At 51.1% G+C, this 19461-nt stretch overlaps 2 protein-coding genes across 3 annotated transcripts in view; both read right to left on the bottom strand.

Moving 5' to 3' along the window:
* Positions 1–791, bottom strand: part of nrn1la (neuritin 1-like a) — a 31236-nt gene extending 30445 nt beyond the window's left edge. Inside the window, exon 1 of the mRNA XM_053885749.1 lies at positions 655–791. Within this exon, the coding sequence (XP_053741724.1) occupies positions 655–703 (49 nt within the window). The 5' untranslated portion in view covers positions 704–791. The remainder of the gene's footprint in view (positions 1–654) is intronic.
* A 651-nt stretch (positions 792–1442) lies between these two features.
* On the bottom strand, positions 1443–19110 carry edc4 (enhancer of mRNA decapping 4). Of its 2 annotated transcripts, none has more exons than XM_053886311.1 (30): positions 18929–19110; positions 17479–17641; positions 16536–16647; positions 16036–16135; positions 15580–15766; positions 15341–15488; positions 14366–14470; positions 13498–13610; positions 13333–13416; positions 13164–13259; positions 12987–13083; positions 12503–12683; positions 12361–12427; positions 12174–12265; positions 11936–12111; positions 11682–11761; positions 11481–11604; positions 10959–11254; positions 10666–10896; positions 10377–10475; positions 10047–10193; positions 9913–9949; positions 9613–9757; positions 9152–9307; positions 8331–8446; positions 8099–8264; positions 6712–6898; positions 4749–4968; positions 4233–4396; positions 1443–2189 (listed from the first exon to the last, which is right to left on the bottom strand). In XM_053886311.1, the coding sequence occupies exons 1-30, from the start codon at positions 19014–19016 to the stop codon at positions 2006–2008; spliced, it is 4161 nt and encodes a 1386-aa protein (XP_053742286.1). In that variant the 5' UTR covers positions 19017–19110; the 3' UTR covers positions 1443–2005. The 2 variants fall into 2 exon arrangements, with proteins under 2 accessions (XP_053742286.1, XP_053742285.1); XM_053886310.1 differs by having other exon boundaries at positions 1444–2189; positions 9613–9760.
* Positions 19111–19461: the final 351 nt, after the last annotated feature.

Raw genomic sequence — 19461 nt, 5'->3', positions numbered from 1 at the left:
TTTCTTCATATTTGCTTGAGCAGAAAACGTCCGTGACGGATGTTTTTAGTCTTTTAAATGTGGTGTCATGAAAGCCCCTCCAGAGTCCGACCCCACAGTACCTCTGTGACCTGCGGCCGTCACTCGCACCTCTCACACACGGCACCTACCGCTGCTCCCAAGAAAAAACATCACACAAAACGAGGTTGAAACAAAAGTGAAAATCCTCTTCAGGATTCAGAACCACTGGCAGAAGTGAGACCAAAGACACGTGAGACCATATCGCAGTGAACCGCCGCACCGTCACACCGCACCGCACCGCACCGTATCGTATGGCAGCGGGTAGTGGGCGGCGGACTCGGTCACTCCAGCAGGTGGTGTGTTTCCTCTGAGCCTGGTGGCAACAAGCGGACCGCGGCTTCCTTTGCTCGGCTGCGCCCCCTGCCGGCCACCACCCCTCACCCCGCTCCACTCATGTTGGCTCCGGTGAGAAGCGTCCAGCAGCGTGTGAGAGGGTCCGCCTCCTGTTGAGGCGCGGAGCCCAGAAGCGAACCCCCCGCAACACACCTGCCGCCGGAACACAGCCGCCAAGTTGCGCCGCAACTCCCGCCTCCGGAGCGCGGCGGAACCGCAAGTTTGGCGCGTCGAGAGAAACTTAAATCTGACGTCACTCACTCAGAATCACGGCGAGGAGCACACAGGCGGAGGAGAGCAGTGACGTCATGCTGTCCGGCAGGTGAAGTCCGCGCAGGAATTCCCGGAGTCCGAGTCCTCAGGTGCGGAGACGATGCTGCTGTTTGCTCGTGTTTCCTCCGACTGCTGCTGCTGCTGCTGCTCAGCCGCGAGAGGACACGCCCACTGATGAAGAGGAGGAGGAGGAGGGTCCCGCTGACGGAACCTCCATCCGAGTCAGGGAGACTCCGCAGGAGGCACCGGAGGAGGAGGAGTCCGCCCGGACTGACGGCGCGTCGTGTCTCGCTCCACTGCAGCCGCTCACTCTCGCTGACGAGCAGCAGCGACGCGGGGCTCCGTCTGTGGCGCGCGCGCACCTGGTTACCGGGTCGTTCATCCGGCCGAGGGACGGTTTCCGAAGCGAAATAGAGAAGTCATTCACGCCGGAGATCAAATAAAAAGCAAAGAGACGATCTGGAACATCTACGATACAAGTGTAGAGTTAATAAACATCATCCTCAAATGAGCTGGAAGGTGTTCCATGAAGCCCTCCACAACAGACGCTGCAGACGCGACAGTGCTTGTTGAGTGGTCGTGAGCTCCCTCCAGCTTCAGGGCTCACCTCAGCCGTCAAACCAGTGGAGTTCTTCCTGAGTTCAGGAGAACTCACTGAGAGTTGGGCGCGCGCCACATGAACTCAGAATGAAACAATCTTCCGTGAAGCACCAAATACATCCACAGACAACGGGGTCAAAGGTCACTCGGAGAGCCGCATGAGAGTTGGAGAGAGAGACGACAACAACAAACCACATGAAGCAACTTTTTTATTCCAAACATGTTGAGGGGGGAAGAAGCGGACGCGCGCCAACACGCAGGTCGGTGGCGGAACTCAAGTCACCTGACTGATGCTGTATCGAACTGGAGGAAACCAACAGGATGAGATCGAGTGTCTCTGTGCGGCGCGACACAGTAAGGCACTTCAGCTCGACTGTGTGTGTGTGTGTGTGTGTGTGTGAGTGTTGAACTAAAGATGGAGCGGCGTGACGATGCTGCCCCCTGCAGGCCTGGAGAACAAGCCGCACCTGTCGATCAGTAACAAAGGGTTTACAAAGGTGGACGATATAAAAAAACAAAAGAGTTGCCAGCTGCAGCGGCGGACGCTCCTCCAACAACAGAACATCACTAGCTCGCACTGCGGACGAAGAGGAAGGAGATCAAGTGGAACACAAAGGCCCCGCCGCGGTCACAGCCCTCCGGGGACCGGCAGAGGAGTCAAGACAGGAGGAGTGGGGAACATTCTTCACGTCTCCGGGAGGAACCTGCAGCTGGAGTCTGGACTGGGCGCTCGGGCAGGCTAGTGTTTGAGGAGGCCCTGCAGGATCATCAGCAGCCGCCGCGCCTTCATGCTCAGAGCACTGTGCGTGTCCTGCTGCAGGAAGGCGAAGAGTTTGGGCTGCACCTGCGTGAACACCGAGGCCATGTGGTCCCGGATCAGAGGGTCGCTGTAGTCCAGGTTCATGACGGCGTCCTCCAGGTAGCTGCGGGGGGGAGGGGGAGGAGTTAGAGCAACATCGATCCAGAACATCAACTTCCTGGACTCGGAGCAGAGCGCTCCACAGATGCTGGCCACGTTGGACTCCAGACACCAAGTCACATGACACTTCAGAGAGCGTGGGAGGCTCGTGGGACTCGCAGTGAAGAGAGTCAGACTCGACAGAGCGAGAGACCATGCGGTTAACTGGCGGCACAATTACAGAACCGCAATTAATCTGCGGCGACTCATTATCAGGCCAACCGTTGCCACGACGACCAGATGAGGACTTTGATAAGACGAGCGGGAGTCCGCGGCTGCTGATCCAAGCCTCGCGCGCACACACACACGCAGCACTCTGCCTCTCACTAGGAACCGCCGCGGTGACTTTGAGGGGGGTGGAGCAAACGTCCTTGATCCAGTCCGACCTGCGCCGAGTCAGACAGCTGCTGCCGTGTCTTTACAGTGAGACTCCTCATTCATCTGCACCCTCAGCGTCCAGCTGGAGTCCAGCCACACACGCACACCCGTGTTTGTCTTCCCACCTCACTGGGGACCCCCCTTTCCTCAGCCTCTCCCTCTGGACCAGACTGAGACAAAGTTACCAAATGTCCCCACAAAGTCATACGGTCCTCACAAGCACTGTGTTTAGTCAAGAATTGGTCCTCACAAAGTAGGATAAACAGCAGCAGAACAGCAGGTGTGATGTCAGCAGCAGTCGAGTGCCACCGACACATCGCGCGCCGAGTGCCAGGATCAGCGCTTTCACTCGCACGAGAGGAGCCGGAGCCATAAAACTCAAGTACTACACATGTAATACTCTCATCAGCAGAGGACAGACCAGCTGCATCGTTCAATGAGAGTTCAATGCTAGTAGGTCTGTAGATGGTCATCGCTACTGTCACAGTAAAATGGGATGAGAAGCAAGAGTGATATCAGCAGTAGCACCGTCCTTCTGAAGGCTGCAGTTGGAGCAGTTTGGATAGAACTAGCAGTGTTGCAGTAGTAGTAAAGTAGTCAAGAGTATCATGAGTACCAGCAGTCAGTGAGGAAGCAGTAAGACAGATCAGAAGCATCATGGAGAGCGATGAAGACGACGATGAAGCAGCCCAGTAGTATTCTTAGTTGAAGTGCAGTGTATAGCAGGAGAAGTACAAGTACAGCAACAACAGCAAGTGTGATCAATAGTTGGAAGTATCGACTCAAACAGGACAAGAGCCCTACAGTACTGCAGTACACTGAGCCCAGCCAGGTGCAGGTGAGGCACGGGGTGCGCAGCCATTGATTGGCTCTCGGCGCCGACAGACGGTGGCGGGTCACGTGACCGGCGTGGCGGCCAGGTGAGTGAGTGTGTGTGTGTGTGTGTGTGTGTGTTGGGGCAGCACGTCCTCAGATGGAAGCAGCTGCTATATTTAAGTGAAGGTTTGATGTTCCAGCCTCCTCCTCTGCAGCGGCAGCTAATAAAGCAGGAGCCCGCACGAGGCCCCGGGGAGCCGGTCCATCTCCTCGGACGACACCCCGAGGCAGCGCCGGCTTCTATTAGCAGCAGCTGCAGAGGCTGGCAGGTGATGAGGCTGTAAAGAGAGCCGACTGTGGAGGACTTCAGTGGACAGCAGGCGCGCCGGCCGGCCCTAAAACCCCGCAGCAGAAGGGCTGACCAGCAGGAGGAGACAGTCTGGAGCGCACTTGTCCTGAGCCCCAGACCAGCAACCCTCAGTAAAAGGACCACCACAGGCCGGGCGAGTCACGGCTGAGGTCAGAGCTTCAGCCAAACAGGGGGAGGCTTCTCCAGCATTTAGTGGACAAAGCAGCAGTAGAAGCAGCAGTAGAAGTGGGAGGAGCCACAGAAACAGCGGGTGTAATAGCTGCCTTCATAAAAGCAGTGGCACCAGTAGAATTAAACATATCGGCACAGAAGTCGTACTTGTGATGAACATGACGTGCAACAGAGGCAGCAGCAGCAGTAGTACCAGGAGTCCTAAATAAGCGGTAGCAGGAAGAGTGGCGAGTGCTCGCCGCTGGGCCAGTGGTGCCGACAAGGGTTCCTCACCTCAGCTTGAGGTCCGAGCGCGTGGTGAGGTTGGAGGAGAGCTGCTGCACCAGCGACAGCAGCACCGGCTGAGTGAGGGGACACGGGTGCTGCCCGAAGACCTGCTGGGAGTCCACCGTCTCACACACGTACAGGACCAGGTTCAGGTCGGTGGCCGACAGAGCCTGAAGACAGGAGGGGGAGGAGGAGGAGGAGCACAGTTTACTGCAGAGAACAGGTCCAGACCGGCACCTTGATGCGCACTTCCCCAGAAGCTTTCATTAACACGTGCTACAGAAGCTTGTTCCGGCGGTACATTAATTATTGGCCCGCCGCAGCGGTCAGTAACACTTAATTCAATCTGGGCCTAAGCCTGGTGGGAATATGTGCGGTGGCTGTTTAAGAGAAAATCATTGAGGGTCACCGGAGAGCAGCGGCGGCGGCGGCGGCAGCAGCGCGTGAGTGAATACGTGTGGATGTGTGAGCATGAGAGTGCGTGCGTGCGTGCGTGCGTGCGTGCGTGCGTGCGCGAGTCACCTGCTGGAAGGCCTGGTTGAGCTGGCCCTGCTGCAGCAGCTGCAGGATGGTGCTCTGCTGCGCCTGGTAGTCCAGGTGGGCGCTGGGCACCGGGGTGCCGGCGGCCGACCTCATGGCCTGCATGATGCTGGAGGTGACGGCGGCCTGCTGCTCCTTCATGGCCAGGCTCACCTCCCCTTTGACGATGCGCTGCACGTGGCTCAGGATGGACTCCTGCAGGCTGAGGACAGACGAGCGACCGGGTCAGCCTCGGCATGCTCACGGTTCCGCCCACTTCAACAGGCAGACAGTTCATTGCGGAGGGAGCCAGAGACGGTTGTTAGGGGAGGATTAGCGGGAGCTGCTTCCACTCAGCAGGAGGTCAGCTACCTGCTCTCAGCACGGCCCGGCGTGTCCACGCCTCAGTCCAATATGCTAAACACTTGTTGTCCCAACGATTATTCACCAGCAGGATCCTCTCGGACGTGACTGTGAATACCCGCATCAGCACTTTTTAGGAGAGGAACGATGGTCCCTCACTCCAGGGATCAGTAGAGGACACCACGGACCTGCTTCCTTAAAACGCTTAGGTTTTTTGGGACTCTTTGTTTTTCCGCTGCCACAGATTTTTCTTTTCTTCACCAGTTTTGTTTGATATTAGGTTCGGCTTCTCACTTCTATAATCCATTATTTTCTGTCATCATTTTTTCTTGAAGTTCATTTTCTTTTTAACTTTCCTTGCCAGACAGACTTTTCAATGTTTGTCGTGCACTCAACTTTTTCATTTCAATTCCCTTTTTTGATGTTTTTATCAGCTTTTCATGGTCATGTGCTGTATTAGGGTTTTTTTTTTCCTTTCTTATTTCTGACGCTGGAGATGAAGTCAAAATCTCCTTTTATCAACGTGGTATTCCCTCCGTTGTCTGACTGCACTGACTCAGTTTTTGTATCTTCCTCAGTTTGTCCTTCAATTGACTTAATAGGTCAGTGGATTCCTGTTCACTGCGTTCGACAGCAGAAACACTGATGGAAGGATGAACATTCTTCCAGTGAGTTGCTCCAAAACAATCTGACAAACCTATGTGCAAGGGTTGTCTGTGTCTCCAGCATTCGGTCGATGATGTTTGTCTGACAGACAGATCGACAGTTGATGGTTTTTCGAAGCTTGAACTCCTTCCCTTGTCCCTTTGCTCGACTCCTCTGCAGCGAGACCTTGATTCTCATCTCGACAGCAAGACTTGTTTTTAACATCTGAGCTTGACAAGTGGCTTTTTTGTGACTGTGAGTGACTTTTTTCATTTTTATTCATTTCAAGGACAAGTTGCCTGATTTTTTTTCCAAAATCAGACATTTTCACTCTTTTTTTTTTTTTTTTTAAACACGTTTCAACCTTCAACTCAGGTCCTTTCACGTCTATGATCCACTTCTTTCTTCTGCTCGTTGTGACACTTTTGTTGTTTTCTTCAGGCCACGTTTTTTTTCTCCAACTGACTTCTGCAGCTTTCTTTCTTCCCAATGTTGTTTCATCAAGCACAGCCTACTATTATGGGATGCTGGCTCTCTTTCATTTGTGGGCTCACCACTTTCACAGTAAAGCTGTGGCTCGCGTGACAGCAGTTCCTTTGTTTTCTCTCATCAACTGATGGAGAATGTTGCTGCTATAGTGCGGCTCGTCTGTCAAGTTCACGCAGCAGATGTGAGAGAACAAGCATCCCTCTTCTGCTAATGTACATGAGCAGGTAGTCAAATCTGCGAGGGATTTGAGCGGCTCAGGAGTGTCGGAATAACCTCTGCGTCTCAGCACCATGATGCAAACCCAGCCAGAGTCCGAAGGCTCTGCAGTCAGATTGATCATATTTAATTTAGCAGTCAGGTCTTGGAGAGTGCGCCGCCGGCGAGAGTGTGAGGTTTGAAACGGACACCAGGGTCAGGAAGAGAAACGAGCTGCCGACACTGATGGATGAGAAACAGATTGGATACTTACTTTCCCACCATCATCTGGATCTGGTGCTGGACCTCGGCCCGCACGCTGGCAGTGATGCTATTGGCCAACTGATCGGTGGAGCTCTGGAACTTGTCGATGGTCAGCTGGAGCTGGTCCATGCGGGGGTCTCGGACCTCCTGCTCCCTCTGCTTCCTGTTCTTCGCATGAGTCTCCAGCTGCTGGATGTCTGAAGGGCGGCAGAGAGAAATCTGGCTTGAGTGTGGCTCACGTGCAGAGGTACAGTTTCACCTTGATCCTCCGGGATCAAGACAACATTTCTCTTTTGTCATTGTCTCTCAGCGCACAAGTGTGCAGCGCCACATCCTCACACTCCTCAGCCGAGGGAGTCAAACTAAGTGTCGCAGCGGCAGCTTTGACTCCAGGTGATGGGCTGCAGTCACCGCTCAGCCCACCAAAGAGCCTCTGGATGTTTACCGGCTCCACACAGACACAGCCTTTGGCATACTGTCAACACACCCCATCCAAAACATGTGGACTCAGCAGAAACATGCTTGTGGACACAGACAGTGTTGATGAGGCTCAGTCAGAGAAAGAATCTCAGAAGCTGTCGGGGGCACTTTTGTAGAGTCACAGGCATCCGATTAGACGGCTTGCTCCCCCGGGAACGGACCTGAGGACCCGGCCATCACGAGGGCTGCAGCGAGGAGAGCAGCTTCCACACCTCACGCGCAGCGGAGCCCACTGCTGAAGGGCATCAATCCACTGCGCAGCTTTGCATTCCTACTATACTGTGGCATCATACGGGAGCGTGGTGAGAGACTCTGAGCCTAAATGTATATTAATGAATGCCAACTCATGTATCATGCAGCACAAGGACACGCAGAGGGCTGAAGAGGGATGATACACCACTGCAATACAATAAATGCGGCAAAAAACAAAACCTAAATCCACCTGTCCTCTGGAACTTATCAGGTCGCAGTGGCAGCGGCAACAAACGAGGCCCAGACTTCCTGGGTACAACCGAGAGAATCATCTCTCCTGTGTGCCCAGGGGCCTGCTCAGTCGAACACCGCACAAGACCAGGACACCTTAGGACAAGAGCCAATCTAACCTCACATAAAGATTCCGACCCACCATCATGGAGAAGCGCGCTCTCAAGTCATCACACTTGACAAAACAAAGGAAAAAAAATAAAAATCACAACAATGACCAGATGATCTCTCCCTGTTCGGTGAGGGGCACATTTGACACCCCACTTGAGACAGAAACTCTACTCTACTACAAAGCTGGTGACCACAAGTGACTGGGGCATTGTGTTCCATCAGAAGCTCTTTGGTACAATCATAATTAATTCATCAGGACGGTGTTCTCACAGAAAACCCAAGCGAGCAGACGATCACATGACCAGCGAGGTAAAGGGACTCACATTCCTGTGTTCCTTGCTTGAAGCTGTCGTTGATCTGCTGGAACATGGACTGGCAGCCTCTCTCGAACACGGGCAGCACGATGCTCTGGAAGGTGTCCTTGTAGGCGGCCTGGATGGGGCCTTGCAGCGCCTCGGCCGCCGCTCGCCCGATCGCATCCGTGGTGTTCTGGGAGAAAAGGCAGATTGTGAGCAACCGGACCTCGCTATCAAAGGGAGGACTCCGCACACCCACCTTGGATTTGACAACTTTAGTGACATTGTCCTTCATGGTGACCTCAGCAGCGGTGAGCTTGGCAGTGATGGTGTTGGTCAGCTGACCTGTGACCGGCTCCAGAGTCTTGGTGATGGCTGCACACAGAAATGCACCACATTCAGAACCCGGCTTTACTTCTGAGGACTCTGGTGTGAGGAAGTTAGTGATACAATATGACAGTTTAAATCGTGTCCAGACTCGGACTGTCCAGAGAAGTCTACATTTAGACTGTTAGAGACACCTCCAGGACCCCAGTGGGACACATCCTGCATTCAAGCAGCAATTAGGGATGTTTCCGTCAGAACACTTAAACATCAGCGGGGCGGCTCAGGATCGATCCGGTAATCTCTTAATCATCGCGAGAGAGGCCACTAGTGCACTAAAGATGGGAGTATATTTAGGAGCGGCAGCAGCAGCAGCAGCTGTCGGACCACACCACAAGTGAGACGCCTTTTAGCTGCGGATCTAAAAACAGCAGCAACACAAAGCATTCGCTAATGACTTACTACAGCCAGAATCAGTGGCAATGAGGACAAAAGAGACGTGGGGTTTCACAAGTGAGATAAAGTTTCAGATTAGAAGATCGTGGTGAGGATTATAAAGACCAAGACAGAGAATTGGATAACAGAATGAAGGTGATGATTAACAGAAAAGTTACAATATCAAGGAAAGTTCAGATTAAAAAAACGAGAAGACAAAATGGGATTTAGGATTATCATACTGTTCACACTGGTGGTGAAAAAGTGAAGAAGAATTCAATTCAGTTTCTTTGAAATTTTGTGTGTGTTTTTGTGTCTTACTGGGAGGAACTATTTTCTTCATCTCGTCGCGCAGAACTTTGTCGATCTTGCCGGTGAGTGAGGAGCAGAGGGCGTGGCTGAGCTGCTGGCTCAGTTGTTCCTGTAGCTGCTGCTGGTGGATGCGACTCTCGGCCAGAGATTGCTCCAGTCTGCGCTCTGTAGTGGTGACGGTCAAGGTCCAGATTGACATGAAAAAAGTTCAACGTGATGTGAACAAGCTTCCTGACTGGCATGGAGTTTGACTGGGAATTAAAACGATCAAGCAGAAACACCTGAATCAGCTCAGCAAAACTAGACTCTGACGGAATTCATGGTCAAGACCAGAATGTTCTGCAGACCATTACAAGGTCCAGATGAGCCCGTAAAATTCCATCACTCTAAACTGCTTCCTGAGGGTCTCAGGAGCCTCAGCTGTTACAGTTTCTAAATGAGAGTGCAGCAGCAGCAGCAGTGAAGGATACGACCCTGCTCCTGGTAGTTGCTCATCGTCTGCTCCACCTGGCTCATGAAGGAACTCTGCATCGCCTGGATCTGCCCACGCAGCTCTGCGAGCTCCCTCTGCTGGCCACGCAGCAGCATCAGCAGCTCCTCCTGCACCTCTGCAGTCTTCTGCGGCAAACAGAGAAAGAAAGATTTGATTAAGTGGCTCACACTTAGAAACGGAGCTCGACAACATCACCACAACATTTGAACAGGCGATCACAAGAGGAAGGGAGGCGAACACTGCCTTTCTGGGGTGAAAAATTTGCCGAGCTTGTTACCTGAGCAGAGTCCATCTGCCGCAACTGTGTTGATTCGCTGCAGAGGGTGAAACCACAAAGTTGTCAGTCAAGAATGACATCATCCACTTTTCCAAAGTGTTCATGCGGAAACACCAAAGCTCCAGTCGGCCCACCTGCTCTCTCGCTTGCTCTTCCTCTTCTGTTTTGGCGAAGCTCTCGGTGATGTTTTCCAGTCTTTGAGCGGCAATCTGTGAGACGAGCGAGCGGCACAGTTTCCAGAAGATGATGCCAGCTTGCCATCGACCTCATCGTCCGGGCCGCTGCGTCGGTGAGACAAACGGAGAGATGGGGGTCACGGATGCACACTCAACATTACGGAAGCCAAAACCAAAAAGTTCACAGCTATTCTCCAAGTACGAGCCTGAAACTTTTGGCAAGGACGAGAGGAGGCAGAGAAGAAGTTTTGGTTTGGATGGGTGGGTGATGTAGATGACCGCACGTACCTCTGCTCAGAATCTGGGTCCTGGCTGTCGTTCTGGGTGAGGTGGAAGGAGTGACGGGCATACGGTGAACTCAGTCTGTCCTTGGACTCATCTCTGCTGCTAGAAGAGATTCACCAATGTCAAAATTGAGGTACCAGTTTCTGTCCATTTTTAGGGGCCACAACAAGTCCAACAGTAGCTGCTCGGATTAACCTACTTTCAAGATACTGGAGCAGGATTTAGGGCCTTGAATGATACGTGTTAACATTTCAGGAAAGCCCTTGCAGGAAGGTCGGCAAAGCCTCCTCACCAGTCAGCGTGGCTGTTCTCCCTCAGACTGTTCCGGGTCTCCCTGGTGATGTCAGGAGCAGCCGGCCAGGGTGTGAGGCTCACGCTACCGTCAGCAGATCCTCCACCTGCTCCTGCGTTCTCCTGCGATAGCGCTGTTTCCAGCAGGGAAGGGGTGTGGCTCATTCTGGGCTCTGGTTCTAAGGAGCCTCCCACTGGACCTTCACCGCCACCTAGCTCAGGAGGTAGCAGCCTGCAATAGACAATAGCCAATAAAGACGTCTTCTTATGTGACCGGGGGTTTGGAAACAGTACCCGTTGTTGGTGGCGCTGCGCTGGGAGGTCAGCAAGTGCAGGGCGGAGGCAGCAGAGGCCATACTGTCTGTCTGGAGGGCAGAGAGGGGGGAGGTGTCCAGGCCGGGGACGAGACCCCGCTGGTGCTGCAGGGCTTGTGAAGCAATCTCTGGCATGTCCTGGGACATGGCAGTGGAGGCAGAGGAGATCACGTCTGGGGAGCGGGCCCGTGTTGGGGAGGCTAGATGAGGAAGGAGTGGGGGATCCAGGACCTGGGGACCGTCAAGTGCAAGATGTCCACTAGGGGACGCCAGACTCTGTGAGAAAGAAAGAGCAGCGATGAGTGTAACAGTTTGATTTGTTCGTTTGGACAAATGCAGAAGAGATGGTGGACTAAGAATGCTGGAGATGAAGACGAGGAAGACAGATCGGTGAGATGCACGGACAAGACTGAGACTGCACAACGATGAAGGTTGTGGAGGACTAGCTATGGCAACTTTTGATGACTCCTGACGGAAAAAAAGGAGGGTCTTCAGGCCTCACCGGGAGGTTCTCCAGCCCAGGGAGAAGGACAGCAGAGACGGGTCTGGGGCTGCTGGCGGTCAGAGACAGACTGGTGCTGCTGATGTCAGCTCGGCTGGGACTCTGGCTCACATCGTCCACACCCCTGGAAGGCAGGAAACCAAACCGTTGAGTCTTCTGACCTTTGAGTTTGTCGCTGCTTCAGGCAGAATTAGCTCTCACCTGTTGGTGGAGTCTGAGTTGCTGCTGATGGCCGTCACAATGGTCAGACTACTGGCGCTGCTGCCGGGAGATGCCGGGACCTGAGGGTGACCATGTGAAGAAGAGAAGATTTCGTTATGAAGAAGGAAGATTTTTGTCTGAGACAAATGTTCAGGAGGCAAAGATTTTCAATCACCGTGTCACTCCTCACATCAGAGAACATGTCTTCTGCAGTGCAACTATGCTTAAACACAAGACGCTGAGAAGGTTCTCACCGAAGTGCTCGGCGTCATGAAGGCGTCAGGGGTCATCAGCTTCGGCATCGCTACGCTGCTATTGGACAGGAAGTCGGTTGGCGCAGGAAGGGAAGGAATCTTCCTCAGGTCAGTCTGGGAACCGCTCGCTGAGTCCTTGTCCGAGCTCTGGTCTGTCAGATGATCGGAGAACGAGGCTAGAAGAGGAAACATTTTTATACATCCATATCTGGGGAAAACAAGGAGGCTGAAGATATACCAAAGCTATCCTGAGCGTCATTGAGAGGCTGGAAGGCACAAGAGTTGGAATCCACTTTGGGTTGGAACCAGATCTGAACATCTTGCAGACTCCTGGACAAAAAAAAAAAAACACATCAGCTGTAATGCTGCAGACTACCCTGTTTTTAAAATCGAAGTGATTTTGAAAGTCAGCAGACGTCACTCACTTCGTGTGGACACAGTAAAGTTTGATCGCCACTCCAGACTTGGACTCAGCTGGACCCTGACTTCCCTCTGAAACAAGCCACATGTACCTGCTACATTAAACATTCAGCCATCATGCCATCTCATTCACCAGCCTTCACCAACCTGTCGTCATGCTCTCGCTCTCCTCCTCCGCCGGCAGGACTTCAGTGTGCCGTAACCGACTGTGTCCGACATCCCGGACCCCAAAGCTGAGCACTGGGTGTGTGAGCAGGAACTCTGAGATGGCTGTGAAGCTGGCTTTGCCGTTCTCCAGGTCCTGACGGAGCTCCATCACGTACAGAACCTGGAGAGCAACACAACATCAAGATCATCAGGTGAACAAGCAAATGTCTATGAATAAGAACTACACATCTCAAAAGTACACAGTGCATCTGAGGAACTTTCTCTCCTGGACAAGGTCCCAACCACCACTTCAGATTCATCAATAACTGACAGTGAAGGAGCTTTAAATAATATACAATGTACTGTAGGGTGAGAAGAACGCAAATATGTATGAAATATAAAATCCGAGGTAACATGAAGTTTTGTCTGGTTAGAACTGGGATGCAGAAGAGAGAGACATTGCAGACAGTAAATCAGCACCAACCTTCCTCTGGACGTCTGTGAGGATGAGATACTCTGAGGAGAGGTCGAGACTCGCCTTCAGTCCTGGCATGACTGAGTTGAAGGGATCAGGAGAGAACCTACCAGACAACAAACAAAAAGGAAAATAGAAATTTAAAATACTTTGCTACAACCTCAAGACAAGAGCGCAGGGACCCACCTGATGGTCTGCAGGCAGGTCCAGGAGACAGTGCACCAGAGCTTCAGTTCCTGGTTCTGGTCCGCTCCGGTGATGAGGAACCTCCAGAAAGGAACCCTGCAAACAGAGGGCATGTGGATTCACACTCTCATCAAGACTGTCGTCTGTTCACACATGTCAGCAGACTCACTCAGGGTCCTGCCTCTTGTGGTTGTCACAGAAGAGCAGACACGAGAGGGGACGTCCTGCGTGGGGTCGTAGCTCGTGAAGACATCTGCGGCGAGGAGACAGGAGGACGTGAAGGACAAAGGGCAGAATCAACTTCATTGAATATCAGATATGACCCCAAACATACCGCGGTTTGTCCTGCCAGCCTTCCACGTAGATCTGCCAGAACTTGATGTAGCCATCGTAGCTGGCCGTTGCTAGCACGGTTCCATCCGGAGAGAGGGCACCTTCGCTCACGCGCTGATGGACAGATGATGAAGACATTCCACTTATTTTGCAACGTCACTACCAGCAGTGTGTGTATATGATCACAAGAACCTATAACCTATAAATATGACTTCCAAGAGAGCGGGGGAGCCGTGTGTGTTCAGCTGTCCCACTGCATCACTGTGTGCCACAAGTCATGATTGATATCACGGGAGACAGGGAGGAGGTGCAGGCGTCAAACTGCCAGCAGTCTGTGTAGCTAGCATGAGTTTGTCCGGTAATTACCAGTGTTTTAGGAATCAACCACAGAATTCTTTTAATCAGGTGGGCCGTTAGTCGCCATGACAACTTGACTGTCACACAGAGCAGAGCCAACACAGCATAAATGATCCAAACTAAAGCCACAAACATCCTCATCTGGAGAGCGCAGTGATGGAAAACAAAATGGATAAAAGAGATGCTGTTACCAAGGTGGTGCTAGGGTAGCAACAACAAAGCAGGATGGACTTTGTGATGCTTCAATCGCTTGGTGCATGTTCATCCAGTGGTGTGTGCCACATGTCACCGATTGTGTTGACACGGACTCAACATCACACAACATACAACCCGACCCTGGTCAGAGGGATGATCTGCTCCAAACACTGCCTACGTTTATGATTTTATGAAGATGAAATAAACATGCAAAAACAATGAAATGATAGCCATTCGTAGAGTCAAATATTTTCCGAAGGCAAACAGAACCATGACAAATCTGAACCCCCGTTTGGATGCAAGTAAGAGGATGGTACCTGAGAATATCCTTTGACAGTGATGAGACCTTCTTTCAGGTCTGTCACTTCCACTGGCCAAGCGCTGTTGTTGCTTCTCAAGACTTCCAGGTCCCAAACTTCAGCCTGAGGGGTCAGAGAGAGAACAGGTCATTAGCACTGAGTCGAATCATGCTAGAACACACTGCAGATGGGGTTCACTTTTCAGATGGACGTACTTCTGTGAAGATCAAACCTGTGACTACAAATAACAGGTTTTTCTACATAATCTGTTTCAGTTTAACCCTCTCTTGAATAAATGCAGTCCAAGGGCCGTATGTGGCCGCACTTTGCCCAGGTCGGCTCACGTCCCTGATGCCATCTCTATCACCTACAGCCGCCATACCACATTCCAGAGAGGACTTTCAATTAGTTCTGAAGACTGAAAGTCCAACACCTTCAGGTCCATTGGGAACATAATTGGGGACTATATCCCCTCTGCCGAATGGCTTGCCATTGAAATTGAATGTCAAATGTTAAATCCAAATACCAAATGAATTCAGTAAAAACTTCTGATGCATTGACAGACGCGTCTTGAATCTGGTGCTTCACTGAGCTGAACTCTAGAAAGACGGGGTTTGTTCTGAGCTTCATGTGAGAGAGTCTCCAACAGCTCCCTGGAGCACTGAATGGCTCGGTCACGAGTCACCAGCGACTCCCACATTACAGTTGAGTAGAATCCAAAGTCAGCGATTCATACATCCAAGTTCATCACGGAACTGGAGCGACTCAACAGGTTGTTACTTCAGAACAAGTCATCTCACCAAACTTGATATGAATCAGTCGCTGCGACTCACCCATCCAGCTCAATGATTATATAAGCAGTTCTTCTACACCGATAGTTACTGAATGTACTGTCCAAACAAGCTCTACAACACTCCTGACCTGAGGACTCAGTGCTGTCTACTGCTCGGAAGATGGAAACAATGTGTGGTCAGGATGGACAGAAAAACGGACCCTGTCTTCATGCAGAAGAGCCAGAGTCTGGCTGGCGTCGTCCTGGTTCTCCTCGCTGTCATCCAAGATGAAGGGACACCAGATGAGGCGGCGGTGCGAGCTCAGGGGCGTGTCCTCGGGTCTTCGGACGTGAACGACGATCTGATCTCTGCGTGGAAGGAAAGTGAAGGATCGTAGACAGCGCCAAGGGTTCAGGAACACACGCTTGTTCCCCGAGGTCCACACGAGGGGCAGGATACAGTATCTTGTTGCCGGTGTAGGTGAGCTGCCAAACCATGAGGTTGCCGGCTTCATCGACGCAACCCAGCAGCGAGGAGTCCAGGTGTGCAAATGCCAGGTCTGTGACGGCACCAGTGAAGCCCTTGAGAAGAGAGCGCTCGGCACAGCCCACACTCAGCAGCCGGATCATGGCGTGGTTGTTGGCTCCTGGGTGAGGAGAAGACTTTCAGACTGAAGCATCTGATTGAATGGACTACATGTCCACAATGAGACTCAGCAACTAAATCACATCTTAAGTTATCTTCACACACAGACACAGTGAGGAATCTCGGCACATGACTGGCCCTGGAGTGGCTTCTGTCACCGCAGGAGTCACAACAATCCCGTCCGAGCATCTGTGCAGCCTGTCTCAACATTCCTTCTTAGATTCCTGCAATGGTTAAACTGGAAGTGCAGCAGCCACGGGACTGACTCACCTCTGATGGCGTAGGCCAGGAAAGCATTGGAGACGGCGATCAATCTGCCGTAGTGATACTTGTGCTCCCAGTCGTACTTGGCTACCGGCTGAATCTTCACCTGAACCACAGGAAGAAATGGCCACAGTTAAGACCTTCAAATGTTTAGAGAGATTTAAGAGTCACTCATCTCATCTCCTCTGTTTTCTGCAGACAGAAAGTGTGCGAGAATGTTCAGTCAATCTTCATTTAACCTCCGATGTTGGAACCACAGTCTCCATCTCGACGTGAATCACAAATCCACCTGTCTCTGCGTGTTTGCACGACTCTTCTTTAACCTCCATCTCTCCGTTCATCTGTTTCAATTGTTTTCTCCCTCACCCTTCCCTGATTCAATCAGTCACGTCGAAGTCACAGAACTCTCTGCTGAGTGAGCTGTCTTTCACAAAAGGCTTCTGTTTCTCTCCTGCAGTGACCTGACTCCCTCTGTTCAGCTGAAACTCTGATGTCTCGCTGTTTACCTTGTTGCTTCCTCTGGCCTTGCTGTTGATGTTGGAGTCTTGACTGGCCACAATCTCCACATTGTTGGAGGTGATGGGGACGCAGGTGGCGCGATCGTCACCTGTGAGGCAGCTGCAGGTGCAGAGACAAGGCTTAAGTCCATCACACTTCTAATTGAAGACAGAAATTTGAGCTGCAGACAGCACAAAGAGGACTCATACTGCTGTTGAAAGAAAACCATGGCAAGGCCACCTGCAGGGATGAAACCTTCAAGCCATTAGACAGTGAGCAAATGGTACAGATCCGAGAGAGAGTTCCATGAGCAACGTGGCACTCTTGAAGACAGGAAAGATGTTGGGATCCCTCACAAGTGAGAGTGAGGAGACTTCAGCATTATTTTGAGTCACTATTATTTGCTGCTATTGAACTTCCAAACATTTCTAAACAACAATAATCAAAACAATGTGTAAAATATGAATAATAAAAATTTAACTGTTATATTTCGCCTCCATCATATAATGCCCAGAATTTCCTCCAGGATCTTTTGAAACTGTGGCCCACCATTAAAAACAAAATATGAATGGAACGGAACACAGCCAATCAAGAAGTGAACCAGAGTTGGCAGTTATTGAACTGGCAACAATAAGGACGCTAGTTTTTGATCATGAAAAGTGTATATCTCTCCCATCTTCAGCCGTCCTCACCTTGTCCGTCTACTGTCTGTCCACTGGGAAGATCTAAGTTCCCACATGCGGCTTATTTCATCATTTAGTCTATCTGGATTTTTCTGTTAAACACCATAATCATGTCCACCTCCACGACTCATTATGACTTTTCCACTGACTAAAAAAATTATTTGATGTTGAACATGTTTTCACCAGCATAGGAAGCCATAATCTGAACACAAACTTCATCCAATGACCAGCCCTATTCCAGGTGAAACAATTTTGCAGCTGCACTCACACTCTCTGAAGCTCCTGCACACTGTTGTTGTCAGTAGAAATGGGTCTGGCCGAATCTCCCATGGTGGAGAGATCGCTGGTGCCAAGGAGTCCTGCAGTTCCCAGCAATCCGTTCAGCTCTCCGTTGAGCGAGAGTTTCCTTTGACCATCGCTAGGCTGTGAGTCTGAGGAGGGGAGACACACAACGCCTTGTTCACAGCAGCACAAAGGCACATCATTTTAACCAGTCACTTGGATTGACACCAGCGTTCTCCCCTGTGGTTAAGCAGCGTAAGGTCCCCCAAAGCATACATCACCCTATTAAACTAAGCTGTGTCCACTTACACTGTGGGAAAAATACTGTGGCAAAACCTTGGATTGAAAAATATTACTTCTACATGGAGCATGCTCTCAAAGTTCTGCCCCACAGTCTGATCCACTCAAATCAGGAAAAGGGTTAAGACTTGTTCAGTTGACATAGCCGTTTCCAAAAACACCGTTGTATGAATACAGTTCCACCACCACGTTCAGCTCACTGTTTGATCGCTTGATTCAAAACTACTTTGTCCACATAGAAGACAACGATGGAAAGACAGGCAGAGAAAATAGTTCAAACACTCAGTATCTCCTCCATCGTGAAGACCAGAACCTTGCTGATGCTCAAAAACATAAACACAAATGAGGACTAAAACTGTTCTAAGGGAAAATGTGTGAGGGAAATTTGTGGTCTTTAACTTGTGAGTGAATGTTTAACATGAATACCAACTATAGAGCTGGAACCCCCGAAAACCTTTTTGGAGCAATTTTAGGGGCAGAGATGAAAAGGTAGGTCCTTCGCCGGTTTCTTTCTACATAGTCTGCGGTGGGTCGTGGGGTTGGAGTCCAGCCCATCTTTCTTTCTCAGGGGCAGCACCCTGGACAGGGCACCAGCGCATCACAGACACACAACCAGTCGCTCTGAGGGAGGAAACCAGAGTTCCCAGGGGGGACCCGCACAAGAACAGGAGAAGACACCTGCATGACCTGGGTCAAACCCAACTGGATTCGAACTCGAGACCTTCTTGTTCTGAGTCTGCAGCAGCAACTTGTTCTGATTTATGTTTGTTTTGTATTGAATGGAACATAAGTATATTGAACCACCACGATGCCTGCATTTGATAAACCGGTGCCATTGCAGCAGCTTGGTTCGACGAGTTTGAAGACAATATTGACTGTAGTTGAGCACATAAGACACTTAGTGACGAACATCGCACCATTAAAGACGGACCACGTTTGGGTCGCTCTGAGCTTTAAACCAACTCATGTGCACACATTTGATCCAAAGTGACGAGCGAGGAAAGCCCACCTCAACACTACCAACACCAGAACCCTTTTAAAGAAGACAACTTCCCTGCGGTGGTTAGCATCATGTAGCATTAGCTCTGCGTGGCCTGTGTTAGCCTAGCCGCCGCAGCTTTCCCGGTCAAACTTACCGGTGCCGTTACCGGCTCGGTCCAGCTTCAGGATGTCGCGAAGGCGCTGGGTCGCATCCTCGATATCGATATTTGAATTAGACGCCATGGGTGAGGGAAGGGGGAGAGTTGAGGGCGGTTTTCGGTTTAGTGCGACACTGACAGTGGTCGCTCCGTTCACCCAGAGCAACCGTCTAAACTTCCGCTAGCGCCCGTCTGGTTGTCCGGCTCGGTTCCAACTCGCTCATTGGTTCCGACTCCGGTACGTTGGGCGCTGATGAAATCGAGACACAATACGTACTCAATACGAGAGTAGAAAAAGCAGAATATTAAATCGAGTGAACTTGCGGACGTCATAGTTAAACACGTAACCATTTAAAATACACTTTTAATCACATTTAAAATTGTAAATCAACAGAAAACATCTCTCAACACTGCACATTTAAAGAGACATGTCACTTGTGTCCCTTTCCCTTCATATTCCCCATATTTTCATGATCTATTTTTCTTTGGAGTGTTTCATTTGTCATCATTAAAAATCCATCCACAGCTCA

This window comes from Synchiropus splendidus, chromosome 14 (assembly GCF_027744825.2).
Source record: "Synchiropus splendidus isolate RoL2022-P1 chromosome 14, RoL_Sspl_1.0, whole genome shotgun sequence".
NCBI classification, from domain to species: domain Eukaryota; kingdom Metazoa; phylum Chordata; class Actinopteri; order Syngnathiformes; family Callionymidae; genus Synchiropus; species Synchiropus splendidus.
The sequence above is the reverse complement of the archived record's forward strand: the minus strand, read 5'-3'. Positions and strand labels throughout refer to the sequence as shown.

Bases quoted from the DNA above. Each gene is read 5' to 3' on its own strand.
- edc4 (XM_053886310.1), bottom strand. From the start codon at position 19,016: ATGGCGTCTAATTCAAATATCGATATCGAGGATGCGACCCAGCGCCTT. The intron at 14,471-15,340 runs GTCCGTTTTTCT...CTGACCCCTCAG, and splicing joins CTCTTCTGCATGAAGACAGG to GCTGAAGTTTGGGACCTGGA. The intron at 13,417-13,497 runs GTATGTTTGGGG...TCCTCGCCGCAG, and splicing joins GGCTGGCAGGACAAACCGCG to ATGTCTTCACGAGCTACGAC.